The 17,040-nt window shown below is 28.4% G+C and overlaps 1 protein-coding gene across 2 annotated transcripts in view; it reads left to right on the top strand.

The window, feature by feature from the left end:
• The first annotated feature begins 12,544 nt into the window (after window positions 1-12,544).
• LOC109595509 (TNF receptor-associated factor 4) overlaps window positions 12,545-17,040 on the top strand; it is a 52,593-nt gene continuing 48,097 nt past the window's right edge. Inside the window, exon 1 of one of the 2 annotated variants that reach the window (XM_020010881.2) lies at window positions 12,545-12,641. Coding sequence is in view for 1 of the 2 variants with exons in the window: in XM_020010879.2 (XP_019866438.1) it covers window positions 13,093-13,124 (32 nt within the window). In the remaining variant the exon portion in view is untranslated. Of the gene's footprint in view, window positions 12,642-12,878; window positions 13,125-17,040 lie in introns of those variants that run through there. The other variant, XM_020010879.2, reaches the window with a different exon arrangement.

The following is a 17,040-nucleotide window of genomic DNA, read 5'->3' as shown; positions in this document are numbered from 1 at the left end:
TTCCATATTTATTACATTATAAATATGGACTATACTGATGATGGAAATGAATCGTTAGTTTGCTAATGACCATCTAGGAGCTCACCAACACCTCTGTTCTATTAGAACTGGTTTATAAAATGAACTTTTATAAATTAAGATAGATTCATCATTAAAATTAAACACTTTATTTTTTTATTGTATAACTATGTAATTGTTAAAATTAATAATATGAAATTAATTTCCAAAATGCATTTTTTGATCTTAATAACCGGGACAAAAATTATTTAAATTTTATAAAAGTTACTCTACTCTCTGTCAATACTATCTATGCAGTGATTGTGTTATTAATTTTTATGAAATTCGTCACAAAAAGATTAAAAAAGACATCTTTAAAGATCCCATCTGTGAATTTCAATCGATTATTTAATAGAGGTCTTTTGCTTATTATAATTATTCAATCACTGGACGAAGGGAAACTAAGGTAAATTATAATTCACCGCTACTAAGACCTAGAGAAACAAGAAGAGATGAATACTTTACAATGGTTTATGTCAAAACGTTCAAACTTTTCCCAAAGATTTATGTGAAAATTATTCCATATTACCTTATAAATATGGACTATACTGAGGATGGAAATGAATCGTTAGTTTGCTAATGACCATCTAGGAGCTCACCAACTCCTCTGTTCTATTAGAACTGGTTTATAAAATAAACTTTTATAAATTAAGATAGATTCATCATTAAAATTAAACACTATATTTTTTTATTGTTTAACTATGTAATTGTTAAAATTAATAATGTAAAATTAATATCCAAAATGCATTTTTTGAACTTAATAACCGGGACAAAAATTATTTAAATTTTATAAAAGTTACTCTACTCTCTGCCAATACTATCTATGCAGTGATTGTTTTATTAATTTTTATGAAATTCGTCACAAAAAGATTAAAAAAGACATTTTTAAAGATCCCATCTGTGAATTTCAATCGATTATTTAATAGAGGTCTTTTGCTTATTATAATTATTCAATCACTGGACGAAGGGAAACTAAGGTAAATTATAATTCACCGCTACTAAGACCTAGAGAAACAAGAAGAGATGAATACTTTACAATGGTTTATGTCAAAACGTTCAAACTTTTCCCAAGGATTTATGTGAAAATTATTCCATATTACCTTATAAATATGGACTATACTGAGGATGGAAATGAATTGTTAGTTTGCTAATGACCATCTAGGAGCTCACCAACTCCTCTGTTGGTTTTATGAAATTCGTCACAAAAAGATTAAAAAAGACATCTTTAAAGATTCCATCTGTGAATTTCAATCGATTATTTAATAGAGGTCTTTTGCTTATTATAATTATTCAATCACTGATCGAAGGGAAACTAAGAAAAATTATAATTCACCGTTACTAAGACCGAGAGGAACAAGAAGAGATGGCTAACAGTTTACGGGTAAATAAGTCAATCGCTAGAGAAACTAGTCAAGTGGCAACTAGTGTCAAAAAACAATTCAATCTTATCGTCAACTGAAATTGAAGCCAACCTGGAAGAAATAGGACTTTCTTTTTTTGACTTTCTTAGGATCATATTCAATGGAATACAAAACAGTGAGAACTAGTAGTTTCTAGTTGTCTAGTCTAAACTTAATTTATAAAAATAAACATGGTTCTGCTTATGTTAAACATCCTACAAGGACAAAACTACACAAAGAGTTAGTTATTGAAACATGGTGGCAGTTCATTTATGCTATGAGGATGCTTCAATCCTTCTGGCGTAAGCCCCCTCAAACTGATTTATGCACAAGAATATATTAAATAACAATTTGCTTCCATATATTGAAAAATATGTTTTAACATAAAAACGATCCCAAGCACAAATCCAAAATGTAATTCTAGAAGCTTGAAGGATTACGACTTGTCGTATATTCGGAAAAAAAATTTGTTTCAACATTTCATAAAATAATATGAGGGAGGAATCATTTTATAACATATTTTGGGGAATATTAGCATTGAAACATTTTTAGAATTGGTTATTGGTAGCTTCAAAATGAATTAAGTCCATATAATTCGTCAGTTTAAAACTCCTACAGCTATCCAATTGACCACGTACAGTTTTCATCCCAAGTATCCAGACACAGCTGATGCCGAACGGAAACACAACCAGTTGGATAATGCAACATGCACTTTTTCAGCGTGAAATTAAGGCTTCTATGGCTTTTTTGCTTCCGACGTTAACATTAAACCCGACAATATGCTACGTTTAGATTTGATTCAGGTACTAAATGTGAATGGGTAATTTATGACGATAAACAAACCAGGAAGGCCTAAAAACATGACGTCCAAGAAAGAACTAGATATGAAGAAAACCAGTTTACGTAAATACAGTGATGGACAATGCAATTATGCTCATTAAATAAGGTTCAACTGCTTTTAGGTGTTACTACGTGCGCATTATCGTTACAGTTATGTACTAATGTTACTTGGAGATTTTACGCAATCTACAACCGAGGTACACACTTTGTTGTTGATATATTAATTAGGACAAAGATAACATTGGATTTAAATGCCTAAAATAACTGTCTTGACATGGACTGGGAAGTTTAGAAAACTAAATTAATCACTGTATTAGAGTATGAAATGTATGTATTAGTATGAAATGTATCTATTGATCTACTTCATTCAATTTCCATCCAGATTTTTATCGATAATTTGTTGGCTAACATGCTACACAATGCCAGAGTAATATTTCCTACCCACATCCAGTGCCAATCATTCATCGGTAATGATGCTTATTCCGCATTATCTAAACACAAGTTGCATGCATTATAATCGAAGAAAATAAAAAACCTTATGTAATATAAGTAACCGAACCTATTCATTTCAGTGACTGGTAATAATATGGACGGCTTCCTCTCAAACCGGTTGTGTAACGAACAACTGATACGAATTATAATTTCGAGTAAAACGACAATTAAATAATATTCAGAGCACCGCAAGAAGATGAATATTGTGTGTCAGCAGGAAACCCTACTGTTGTTACTTTCTTTATACGTCTACGTATTTTCTGTGTAATTGATTTTTTCCTCGACAAAAAAAAAACACAGATTTTAATACCCCGTCCGATTTTATCGGGAGATCCCATCCTGCCACAATGCGATCATATTTTTCGCAATTCCAACTTTCCAATCCTCACTTTTGCCCCATAAATCCACAAATCCGACGTTTTCGCAATTGAATGTACAATGGACCGATAATTTTCATCAATTAGATTTTCAGAACGGAAGCGTTTACTGTCTGAACGAAAACCTTTATGTTTTTTTGTGAGAACGTATTGAGGAACATGATTGTTTACGGTGCGTTTTGATTCGACCATTGAAGAATCCGATTTTTTTACGGGGATCCACTCGACTAGGATTCCATTACCAAAAAGGGAAACAGGTAGTGTCGCGGTGGATTGAATTACATTTGGAAAAAATGGATTGATTTAACAGCATTTTGATGTGAAATTGGTTGATATTTTGCTTTTGTTTATTCGATCCTGCACGTGTGGTCCGAAAAACAGGAAACGGTAAATTGGATTCCAATTTAAATTGTGTATTGTAACTTGTAATTCATAAAATTTCACAATAATATAAACAAGTCAACCTGTTAATAATGTTACGCGATCTGCTTCGGTCCCAATTCTCATGTTAATAACGTGAAAATCCTTGATACTAATAGATAATTAAAATGAAAAGTGTGACAGCATTTTATATTGTATTATTAATAACAAACATTCTGCAATTTCAATATCCACCTGAACGCAAATTACATGTTGTGTTGATATTTTTTTTTAGACATTGAAAAATCCAACGCATAAATCTGCCAGATTGATGTGTGCAATAATGGTAATTATATGGAAACCTTGATCATGTACACCAGATAATAGTTTGTCCAGCTGGTTTTATTATTTTAGCAATTTATTTTATCATCCATCTATGCTAATTCGGTTTATGTGTGACTGAATAAAGAGGATGTGCACATGATTACAAAAACCGTCTGTGACACAAAGTATGATACTGATAATGTTTAAAACTCATGAAATTTTAAATAAAATCAAAGAAAAATATGAAATTTATGAAATTTATGAAATCTGTGTCTCTATGAAAGCTGTGATATATGAGACCTCCATAAAATCTCTGAAAACTGTGAAATCTATGATATCCAAGAATCTATGAAGGGTATGAAATCTATGAAATCTATGAAATCTATGAAATCTATGAAATCTATGAAATCTATGAAATCTATGAAATCTATGAAATCTATGAAATCTATGAAATCTATGAAATCTATGAAATCTATGAAATCTATGAAATCTATGAAATCTATGAAATCTATGAAATCTATGAAATCTATGAAATCTATGAAATCTATGAAATCTATGAAATCTATGAAATCTATGAAATCTATGAAATCTATGAAATCTATGAAATCTATGAAATCTATGAAATCTATGAAATCTATGAAATCTATGAAATCTATGAAATCTATGAAATCTATGAAATCTATGAAATCTATGAAATCTATGAAATCTATGAAATCTATGAAATCTATGAAATCTATGAAATTTATGAAATTTATGAAATCTATGAAATCTGTGAAATCTATGAAATCAATGAAAAATATGAAATTTATAAGATTTATGAAATCTGTTTAGTCTCTATGAAAGCTATGACATATGAGACATCCATAAAATCTCTGAAAACTATGAAATCTATGATATCCAAGAATCTATGAAATCTATGAAATCTATGCAATCTATGAAATCTATGAAATCTACGAAATCTATGAAATCTATGAAATCTATCTACGAAATCTATGAAATCTGTGGAATCTATGAAATCTATGAAATCTATGAAATCTATGAAATCTATGAAATCTATGAAATCTATGAAATCTATGAAATCTATGAAATCTATGAAATCTATGAAATCTATGAAATCTATGAAATCTATGAAATCTATGAAATCTATGAAATCTATGAAATCTATGAAATCTATGAAATCTATGAAATCTATGAAATCTATGAAATCTATGAAATCTATGAAATCTATGAAATCTATGCAATCTATGAAATCTATGAAATCTATGAAATCTATGAAATCTATGAAATCTATGAAATCTATGAAATCTATGGAATCTATGAAATCTATGAAATCTATCAAATCTATGAAATCTATGAAATCTACGAAATCTATGAAATCTACGAAATCTATGAAATCTATGAAATCTATGAAATCTATGAAATCTATGAAATCTATGAAATCAATGAAAAATATGAAATTTATGAGATTTATGAAATCTGTTTAGTCTCTATAAAAGCTATGATATATGACACATCCATAAAATCTCTGAAAACTATGAAATCTATGAAATCCATGCAGTCTATGAAATCTATGAAATCTACGAAATCTATGAAATCTATGAAATCTATGAAATCTATGAAATCTATGAAATGTATGAAATGTATGAAATGTATGAAATCTATGAAATCTATGAAATCTATGAAATCTATGAAATCTATGAAATCTATGAAATCTATGAAATCTATGAAATCTATCTATGAAATCCATTTATGAAATCTATGTAATCTATCTACGAAATCTACGAAATCTATGAAATCTGTGGAATCTGTGAAATCTATGTAATCTATGAAATCTATGAAACCTCTGAAATATCTGAAATCATGAATGGAATCTATAAAATTTTTGAAACCTTTAATATATTTAAAAATAAATATGTAAAATAAAGAGTCCATTTATTTCTAATTCTTAATTTGTGAACAAATATAAGAAAATAAAATAACAAAACAACATGTTTATTTAAATAAACATAAGAAAAAACAATAAACAAATAAATAAATAGGAATTCTATAAAAGTCTGGAAAATAAAATTTGTAAAAAATTATGTCAAAAGTATAATTAGGAATACATGGGAAGAATTTGAGGACAATGTTGTTAAACTCTTTTTATATTATATATATTTTAGCATTAGTTAATCATTATTCAATCAGAATACATACGAGGAAATGTCCTGTTAATAACTGCAGCCAAGAACTGCACTGATAAAGTGGAGGACGTGCAATCTCCTTATGTGGAAGTAATAAACAATTATTATACACTCGTATACATTATATCCGAAGTTATGACTACGCATACACAAACGCTGCTTATTGGAATTGCTCAGACAAGTAGCCATCACAAAATACCTTGCAACAGTGTTTATACCATGTACAATGGTGTTTTATTAAACCAACGCACCCAAATCAATATTCAAAGATTGCGTGTTCCGGTTTCGGGACCACCTTTCCGGTTGGTGTTCACACACAAAACATACTTTATGTGCGACAACGACCTTTGCCAACCTCGTGTGCAGACGCAAATAAAGCAATTGCGACAATCATTCCGCGACCGTTTCACATCCACTTCGGTCGCCTATGGTTAAATTGGTCGGTTGTTTATGCGGTGTTTCGCGTATTTCATGGTAAATTTGCAACGGCTGAAATAATTGATAGATAAGCGAGTTGCGAATCTATTATCATGGGCGGTTTTTTATGATGTCGTTTAGATAATTCTAGTGGAATGTCAGTTCGCCTATGCAATAGGTACGCTGTCTCTTTTTCAAGGAAATGGAAGTCAATAAACTGGTTAATAAGTGTTTATTATTACTCTTTCGTTATACGTAATTATGAACTAAAAAATTGAATTGTTATTTATGTTCACTCTGTAAAATTAAATACATATATACATCTTATGCAACATTTTATGCATTTTACGTACAGTCGGCTGCAGAATGGCATTACCACTTTCCACAACAAAATCCTTTGCGACCCTCTCTCGCTAAGCCCCGCTCAGACCCCAAAAAAATGTAGGCCGTAAAACCCAGGTATACGTAACAATGGATCAATTGTGGTATCGATTATATAATAAGTATTTCATATTTTTGGTAACACTTCTTGAGAAAATTAAAGATTGACTAAGTTAAAGAAACTTAGTTTTTGTAAATTATTATCATAAATTAAATAAAATAGTCCTATTTATAAAAACTAATAAAAATGTATAAAATTAGAAAAAAATTCTTTATTTTTCTTTCATCTGTTATGAACTAAAATTAATCTTATTGACATAAACTAAGATATTTATGATTTTATTAATATATAGCAGAAGTGGCCAACCTGAGGCTCTTTGGAGGATTATTTGTGGCTCTCGATAAATGTACCCCCGTTCCCTTTTCATTCCAGAATTATCAAGAGAAGTAAAATAAATGTTTAATTTTTAATTTTATAATTCAATACACATATTTTGTACTTTTCAACTTATGAAAAATGGCTCGGACTATCAAGAAGCTGGCCACCCCTGATATACAACGTTACTTTTCCATTAAACTATTTGAAAATATCAGTGTTGTATATTATGTAACTTGTATAAAATATGTTGTGTATTATTTCGCTTGTTTGAGATTAGTCTAATGATATATACTACTTTGATTATAATAAACAATCAATTTTTTTAGTAAAAATTTATTTATTTAAATTAAATGCTTAATTTTAAGCAGTATAATAATATTTATTTAATAAAATTTTTAGTTTTCAGCAGGTAACTTAATAATCTGTAAAAAATATCTAAAACTTTTTCGGAGATAAATTATAGGAAATTGAATTCTCTACAAAAAATGTTATATAAAATTTTCTCATAAAGTTCATGGTCACGACGTCAAAATTTTAAATCAATCCAACTTTAATGTTAAATAACTTTTGAAAAAATGAATGTATCAAAAAACTGTAAGAGACATTTTTTGTAGAGCGTTAAATTTTGTATAAAAATCTGTTTCGGTAATTTTGAAATATTATCTCTAACGAAAGTTAAAAAATTTCAAAATCCAAGAGAACACCGTTCCCGTCTTATTTAAACAGGAAATTAAAATTTACGATTTTTTTACCATTTCCAACAAGATTTTCGATATAAATAAGAAAAAAACAAATTTGTCGTTTTTTTTGAAACAGTCTAATATATATTGTTAAATTATTTTATATTTATTTATAATTAATTTTTATATATTTAATAAAATTTATATATTTTAAATGTTGGTTTATATTTAGTTCTTATATTTCTTCTATAAATATCAAATATAAATGCACAAAATGTGTTATATATAATACGATGTAAATTTATAAATAATAATTTTATAATAATATAATTATACTACTATTCAAAAATTTTTAAATTTACAGAAGTGTTCTACAATTATTGCGTTGAGATGGTCACACAAAATTGTTACTTACTAAAATACAATATATGTAAATTTGGAGATAATTTATGCGAGCCCGCTTGTTCAGGTCGCAAACGAAACTCGACCTTAGGGTGGTAATGCCATTCTGCAGCCGACTTTACAAATTCTATAAAATGAATAAAATCCCTAAAATTTATGAAACTATAAAACTTATGAAACTTATAAAACCTATAAAATCTATAAAACCTATAAAAATCTATAAACCTATAAAACCTATAAACTTACAAACCTATAGAACCTATAAACACGACCTATAAACTTATAAAACGTCAGGAAATAATTCCAACAAACGTCGACCAATAAACCCCAACAACTGTAGATACGAAAATATTTGGAATCTCCATAGATTGGATTCCATAATCAAAATTTTTTTAAAATCAATGGCCATAATGTCCATAATCTTTGGTTACCAAAAATGACCTAAAACCTGGTAAATTTAAAAAAAAATTAAAATAGTGTCTAGATCTGTAAAATTATAAAAAGCCCATAAGTAATATTTTATCTTTAAAATTTGTAGCACAAAAATCGTTGAAAATTCTCTTGCCTGAACCACACTGATGTCACTTAATCGTTGTCCACATCCTCAACCGTGAACACACGTTATTATGTTAAGCATATCCATTGTTCAAGAAAATGATGGTGCTGAATACTAAGAAGATAACAATTTCCAAGACAGTGTTTACACAAAATTGTTGTCAATGTCGGGACAGGCAGTTGGGTAATTTGCAGACACAATCAATGCATTCCCGCTGAAAATTGGACACATTTTCTCATGCAACCGTCTTTCAGTTTCGCTCCCCGACAAACATTACAAGTTGGCAAGCGGCAAAATGTGAATCAGAATGGCAGGATACGCACAGGCATTAGGTCTCATAAATATGTATTTATATTAGCGAGCCTTATAAAGACGTGGAATTGTAAAATCACTCTGTCGATAATCCAATGCTAATAGACCGACCCGAAGTGGTTTACAGATGTTTTGGATCGATTTGGCCGGTTATCGGACATTGAAAGTGTAATTGGATGTTGTGAAATCAATTACGAGTGTGTTTACGGTTTTGTTAATTAGACGGACGTATATGGAGTAGGCCTACGCAAAAATTAAGCCCGGACCCTGCCGAATATGGCAGCGGAGATAATGCATGTGTTTATGATCTTTATTGATTTAATGGTTGTTAATTCAGGGTGCAACGACACCGGCTAATTGTTTCTGAATGCGATTTGGAACTGGTAATTTACGCACGGCGGTTCATTGAGAAAACCTACGCGTACAATTAGTTCTAAATTTAGAATTGCGTAAATTTAATTTCTGTTGATGTTGAGAGGTGTGTGATTATTGGCAATGTTGTGGGAAAATTGTCTCCGGTTTTGGAGATGGCGGAGGAGGCCAATTATAAATGTCACTGGGACGTTGTTACGTTAAGTAATTAAGTTTCAAAACCTCAAAGCAATTTGAATTGTTCAATATATTCATAATAACAATGTACACATTTAACGTCAAACTTTAATGCAATATTATATATCATATAATATATTATACTCAACAATTCGTGCAAATTCATGCCACGAGATACGGATTGCACTTTTGGAACTGAAGGAAAGATCAGTCTCTCTTTTGACCTCTTCAGAATCAAACTGTTTATTACTGTTTAAATACTATATGTGAGAAAAAGAAATGACATAGATAGAAAGAGCATAAAAAGGTTAAATAATGAGCTTATGTCCAAAGTTACTGATATTACATTTTCAAAAATTAAAATGGGTAACTTGTCTATTCATATGGCAAAATGTCATTCTCGACATTTTGCCATATCCCATGAAAAGCTGTTAATGAATTAATTGCCGACTGTGTTAATTACGCTTTCAAGTTTAATGTTTTTCTTGTTTGGGTCTAGAAAGTGAACACGCAACAAGTCAGGTGCTAATAGTGTAATTTAGAATTTATTGCACTCTGAACTTTTGTTGTGGCCGAAAATGTCCTGCAGTATTCAGACGAAGATTATGCCAGTAATGATAATTTAAGACGATAAAACTTTTCCCAAAGATTTGAATAACCTCATGGAAGACAGACAGGAGTTGTCAAGAAGTAGTCAATGCCCATGGAGGCACATAAAATGTTTTATATATGATGTGTATAAATTTAATTTAAGTTATGTATTAATTAAATTATATTCTTTTGTTAATTTAATTAATGTATTTTAAATAAAATTGATACCTAATTTATCTATAAAATCTATAAAATCTATAAAATCCATAAAATCCATAAAATCCATAAAATCCATAAAATCCATAAAATCCATAAAATCCATAAAATCCATAAAATCCATAAAATCCATAAAATCCATAAAATCCATAAAATCCATAAATCTAAAAAAATTCTAAAAAAATTTTATATATATTCTATAAAAATATTATATAAAATCCATAGAATCCATAAAATCCATAAAATCCATAAAATCCATAAAATCCATAAAATCCATAAAATCCATAAAATCCATAAAATCCATAAAATCCATAAAATCCATAAAATCCATAAAATCCATAAAATCCATAAAATCCATAAAATCCATAAAATCCATAAAATCCATAAAATTCATAAAATCCATAAAATCCATAAAATCCATAAAATAAAAAAAATCCAAAAAATCCATAAATCTAAAAAAATTCTAAAAAAATTTTATATATATTCTATAAAAATATTATATAAAATCCATAAAATCCATAAAATCCATAAAATCCATAAAATCCATAAAATCCATAAAATCCATAAAATCCATAAAATCCATAAAATCCATAAAATCCATAAAATCCATAAAATCCATAAAATCCATAAAATCCATAAAATCCATAAAATTCATAAAATCCATAAAATCCATAAAATCCATAAAATCCATAAAATCCATAAAATCCATAAAATCCATAAAATCCATAAAATCCATAAAATCCATAAAATCCATAAAATCCATAAAATCCATAAAATCCATAAAATCCATAAAATCCATAAAATCCATAAAATCCATAAAATCCATAAAATCCATAAAATCCATAAAATCCATAAAATCCATAAAATCCATAAAATCCATAAAATCCATAAAATCCATAAAATCCATAAAATCCATAAAATCCATAAAATCCATAAAATCCATAAAATCCATAAAATCCATAAAATCCATAAAATCCATAAAATCCATAAAATCCATAAAATCCATAAATCTAAAAAAATTCTAAAAAAATTTTATATACATTCTATAAAAATATTATATAAAATCCATAAAATCCATAAAATCCATAAAATCCATAAAATCCATAAAATCCATAAAATCCATAAAATCCATAAAATCCATAAAATCCATAAAATCCATAAAATCCATAAAATCCATAAAATCCATAAAATCCATAAAATCCATAAAATCCATAAAATCCATAAAATCCATAAAATCCATAAAATCCATAAATCTAAAAAAATTCTAAAAAAATTTTATATATATTCTATAAAAATATTATATAAAATCCATAGAATCCATAAAATCCATAAAATCCATAAAATCCATAAAATCCATAAAATCCATAAAATCCATAAAATCCATAAAATCCATAAAATCCATAAAATTTATAAAATCCATAAATCTAAAAAAAATTTATATAAATTCTATAAAAATATATAAAAATTCTATAAAAATTTTATACCAATTCTATAAAAATACTATAAAAATTTTACAAAAATTCTACAAAAATTCTATAAAAAATTATAAAAAATATATGAAAAACTATAAAATATCCATAAAAAATCTATGAAAAATCTATAAACAATGACAAATCTATTAAATCCATCAAGCTATATATATAATTTTTAAAATCTAATAAATTAATTTTATGGGTAAATATTTAAAATTTTAAGTTGCCACTATTATATACTAAGGGGTATTAATACCCTCAATACGCGACTAGTAGGGTCTATCATTTTCGAACCTGTATATAGTATAATACAAAAATGTATTCAAATAGATCATGAACCGAAAACGTAAATTACTTTTTCCTAAAACTAAAATTAAAAATATAATTCAATTCCAGTTAGAATCAGCCAACGTAACAGTGTAAAATACATATTTATAACTTCGGGATGACTTCAGTGACTCACTCTTAATCATGCATTCTTGGTATATCAATGCTGAGCCTTTTTTGAAAGGCAGTAGTTTTCAGATTCGTTCCAGCATGCAAATAAGAATGTCATACTCGAAGTAATTCGCCTCTAATTGTAAGTGTATGTGAAATCAGTTCGTCATTGTTTAACGGCGTCTTCATGGACCAGGATAGAAATTAATCGAAAGGTAATAACGTAATCGTAAACTTTTGAATGCAACGAAAAATGACCAAAAACCACCCACAAACCCACATCCGTCGCACGCACGCGGTGAGCAGCGAGTGCCCTCGCTACGGCCCCGATCCGCCATCCATTAGTTTTCCACATTGCTGGTAAAACGCAAGAGCCCCGCCAGCCAACATCCGGCAAGCGTTTGCTCGTACGTTTTCACTGTTCACCTGACTTACAATCCACCTGTTTAGCACCACGGCCGGTCGCTGTGTGAGCCCGGCTCGTTCTCTCGCCCGTCTAGTTCAAACGTCGTTTTGCTGTTTAGAATCTTTTCTGGTCGCGGTTTTGGTTTTTCTAGTTTTTTCGGCATCGCAGTCGTTGATTGATTGATTGGCTATCGTACGTGTGCAGTTCGGTGTGACACAGTCGACGTCCGGCTTCGATTCGAGGGCAGGACTAAACTTACGATGCCAGTAGGAATTGTCTTTAACATCAATGGGTAAGGCACCAAAACACCACAAATTTTCATTTGTAAAACTTTACTAAACCGAAATTACAATAAGATAAATTGTTTAATTCACATTTGAAAGTATTGGCAGGTGTAGTAAATGTAATCTTATTATTTTTATGTCTTCAGAGAGCATCAAGACTAACTTTTAAACGAATATAACACGATTTACTTAAAAAATGTTTTATTTCAAAGATCAGAATAAAATAATATCTTGATCTGATATTTTGGTTTAGTTTTTGGTAAATAGACGATTTTATTTTTATAAGAGGACCAGCAAAATGAGTTACTTATTCGTCTTTTATCAATAATTTTATTGAGATGTTTATTATAATATTATTTCATAACTGTATTTCAATTAATGGGGAGAAAAATCTAATGCAAATCAAGATTATAACTTGATATGCAGAATATCTTGATGACCTAAAATTTCCTATTACAACTTGATTTTTTATAATTTTTTTCTTTTGTAGAATTAATAAATTTACAGCCCCATTAAATTGTTTTAATTTTTATAACTTAACAAATAACACTTGTCCGCATTTTAAGTGATGCAAATTTAATTATTTCACATTCTTGACGCCTTTTATGGGTGTAATATTTCTTTGACTTTAAGTTAATTTGGATTAAAATTAAATATAACATTACCAAGAAAATTGTTTATTATATTTGTTCACTAATAAGTTATCGTATTAATTTGTTAAATAAAATGCAGTTTTATATTGTTAATATAATATTATTTTAATAATATAAATAATATAATTATTTTATTTTCAATAATATTAGTACTAAATGTTTTATCAATAAATTGCTAGCAGTAAATATTAGATATGAAATTATTATTTATTATGTTTTTAATTTGATAACATATTCACACTTATGTTTAAGGTAAAATTTTAATTAATTTAAATCCTTTAAAAGTAAAAAATCTCAAATTAATCATATGTATTGAATCTATCAAATCTATCAAAAACGTATAAAACGTATAAAACGTATAAAACGTATAAAACCTATAAAACCTATAAAACCTATAAAACCTATAAAACCTATAAAACCTATAAAACCTATAAAACCTATAAAACCTATAAAACCTATAAAACCTATAAAACCTATAAAACCTATAAAACCTATAAAACCTATAAAACCTATAAAACCTATAAAACCTATAAAACCTATAAAACCTATAAAACCTATAAAACCTATAAAACCTATAAAACCTATAAACCTATAAAACCTATAAAACCTATAAAATCTATAAAACCTATTTAACATATAAAACCTATAAAACCTGTAAAACCTATAAAACCTATAAAACCTATAAAACCTATAAAACCTATAAAACCTATAAAACCTATAAAATCTATAAAACCTATAAAAACCTACAAAACCTATAAAAACCTATAAAACCTTTGAAATCTATAAAATATATAAAATTTATAAATTAATAAGAAAATATAGCCTATAACTTTGGAGAAATTTATTTTGTATTAAGTATTATTTATTTCAAAACTTTGTCTACTTCTATGAGTATATTTCCTTTATTGTTTTCTAACTTTTTACAAACTTAATTTATATCCATAGCTAATTTATTACAATTTTTTCTAAAATCATTACAATATAAGTATAAGAAATGATTCCTCTTACTATAAAAGTTACAAAATTTGAATTTAAAAGCTAGAACATCGATTACTGCAATCATTAAATGAATAGAGGAAATGCATTACAGATATCCGTTCGTTACGCTTGTTTGAAAGAATTATTCGTAATTGGAACGTTTACCTTCAACAAATGACACATTTAAGTATTGAAACAGCAGGAAATTATGCAGATTGTCCATATGCACGAAACTGATCAAATTATGTGTGAAACTGAGAAAATCACCCCGACTTCACTTTTTCCTATACTTGTTAACTTAATAATGTTTTTCTAAACCCCGTAACGATTGATAATCTTGCCACATTAAATTTAATTGGATAGAATAATGCTGAGAAATTGAATTAACCTTAAATGCGTCAATTAAATGGATGAAATCTGGCGTATATGGTTTTAATTGATTTCATTTGACCCACTCATAAATCCAATTGGATTATTTTAATTGCCGCTTTAAATTTTTAATTCGATTTAATTATTTTGACACAATTTGCGATTTTTAAAAAACGACTCTCTGACCTATTGTGATGCGGTTGCAAATGTCATTTCGTAACGAAGCTCCTGCAACGATATCGCCGACCAATTTTTTTCCTGATTCTGCAGTAAATGTTCCGCCTTCGTGTGTACTTTCAATGAAAAGCGTGAAGTGAACGAGGCGATTGGACGCGTTGCATAACAGCAAGGTTGTGTATGTTTGGCGTTGCAACGTAATTATCTGATTAATATTAATATGAAAGGCACAGGTTTTAATTAATTGGGAAAATTCTGCGTTCAAGGGAGCAATAAATTGCCCGTGTAAGTTATGCAAACGATCATTGTTGACGTTGGAAAATCATGCGCGTTTCAGCACACTTAACATTGAAAACCGAGTGTAAATTTCAAAGTCTACGGCGTGGTGTGGTACGAGATTATCGATGCACTATCGGCAAGTCAATAAACTTGGTTGTTCAGGTGATTGCTATTCTCGGACTGTAACATTACACCATCTCAATCATATCTAATTTAATCAACCGTCCGCTGAATAAACAATGCAAATTTGTGAGTCATCCGCACATTAATTCCTGCATGTGTGTGTGTCGCCTAAGTATTGGCGATCTTGTATTTTTATCTGATGGGAATTCCCAGACCGTACAAGTTCGCAGACTGGACATTTGAATATCCCACACTTTCCTTTCGGTTTGACCTGATATTTGAGGTGTGTCTCATTGATAAATAAATGTACTTACTGATCACATGATTTTATATTTTAATATAATGAAATAACTTTTTCTATTCAAGTCATGACCAGAATCAACCTGCTGGTTTATGAATTTCAAGATAAAGAGATGAATTTCAAGATAAAGTGTTTAAATTTTTCCAAAAACTGAGAGACAATAATCATTTTTAATTACAATATGAATTATAGATTATAAAATCTATAAGAAATTTTTCTCCATGTTTATATACACAAATTTTCTTTGATGTACTTACATTTCAATTTCACTGGTCCATTCGAAATTCCCCCACAGACCATTCAAATTCCAACTTTTAATAAATTTTCAGATATGAAATTCTGAATGACACCTAAATAAGACCAACTGCCTCCAAATACACAAATTTTTGTCTTTATAAAATGACTCATGAAATAACATATTTTAGTTTAATCAAAATATTAAATCATGTCTAAAGTCAATCTGTTGATTCAGAATGGAATAAATTTAAATTTTTTCCAAAAACTAAAAGACAAGATTCATTTTTAATTACAATATAAATTTTACTTTATAAAGTCTATAGACACTTTTTATCCATGTTTATGTACATACACTCTCTTTGATATACATTTGAATTTCATTGGTCCATTCGAAATTCACCCATAGACCATTCAAATTCCAACTTTTAATCAATTTTCAGATATGAAATTCTGAATGATACCTAATAAAACCAACTGTTGTATCTAATTTTGTTGTCAAAAAATGGTTTTATTATCTAAAAGCAAAAATGCCTCCAAATACAAAAATATTTTGTCTTTATAAAGTGACTCATGAAACAACATATTTCAGTTTAATCAAAATATTAAATCATGACCAAAGTCAATCTGTTGATTCAGAATGGAATAAATTTTAAATTTTTCCAAAAACTGAAAAACAAGATTCATTTTTAATCACAATATATATTTTACTTTATAAAGTCTATAGACACTTTTTTTCTATGTTTATGTACACAAATTCTCTTTGATGTACTCTTGAATTTCACTGGTCCATTCGAAATTCACCCACAG

Source organism: Aethina tumida, chromosome 5, assembly GCF_024364675.1.
Source record: "Aethina tumida isolate Nest 87 chromosome 5, icAetTumi1.1, whole genome shotgun sequence".
NCBI classification, from domain to species: domain Eukaryota; kingdom Metazoa; phylum Arthropoda; class Insecta; order Coleoptera; family Nitidulidae; genus Aethina; species Aethina tumida.
This window is presented reverse-complemented; position numbering and strand designations above follow the sequence as displayed.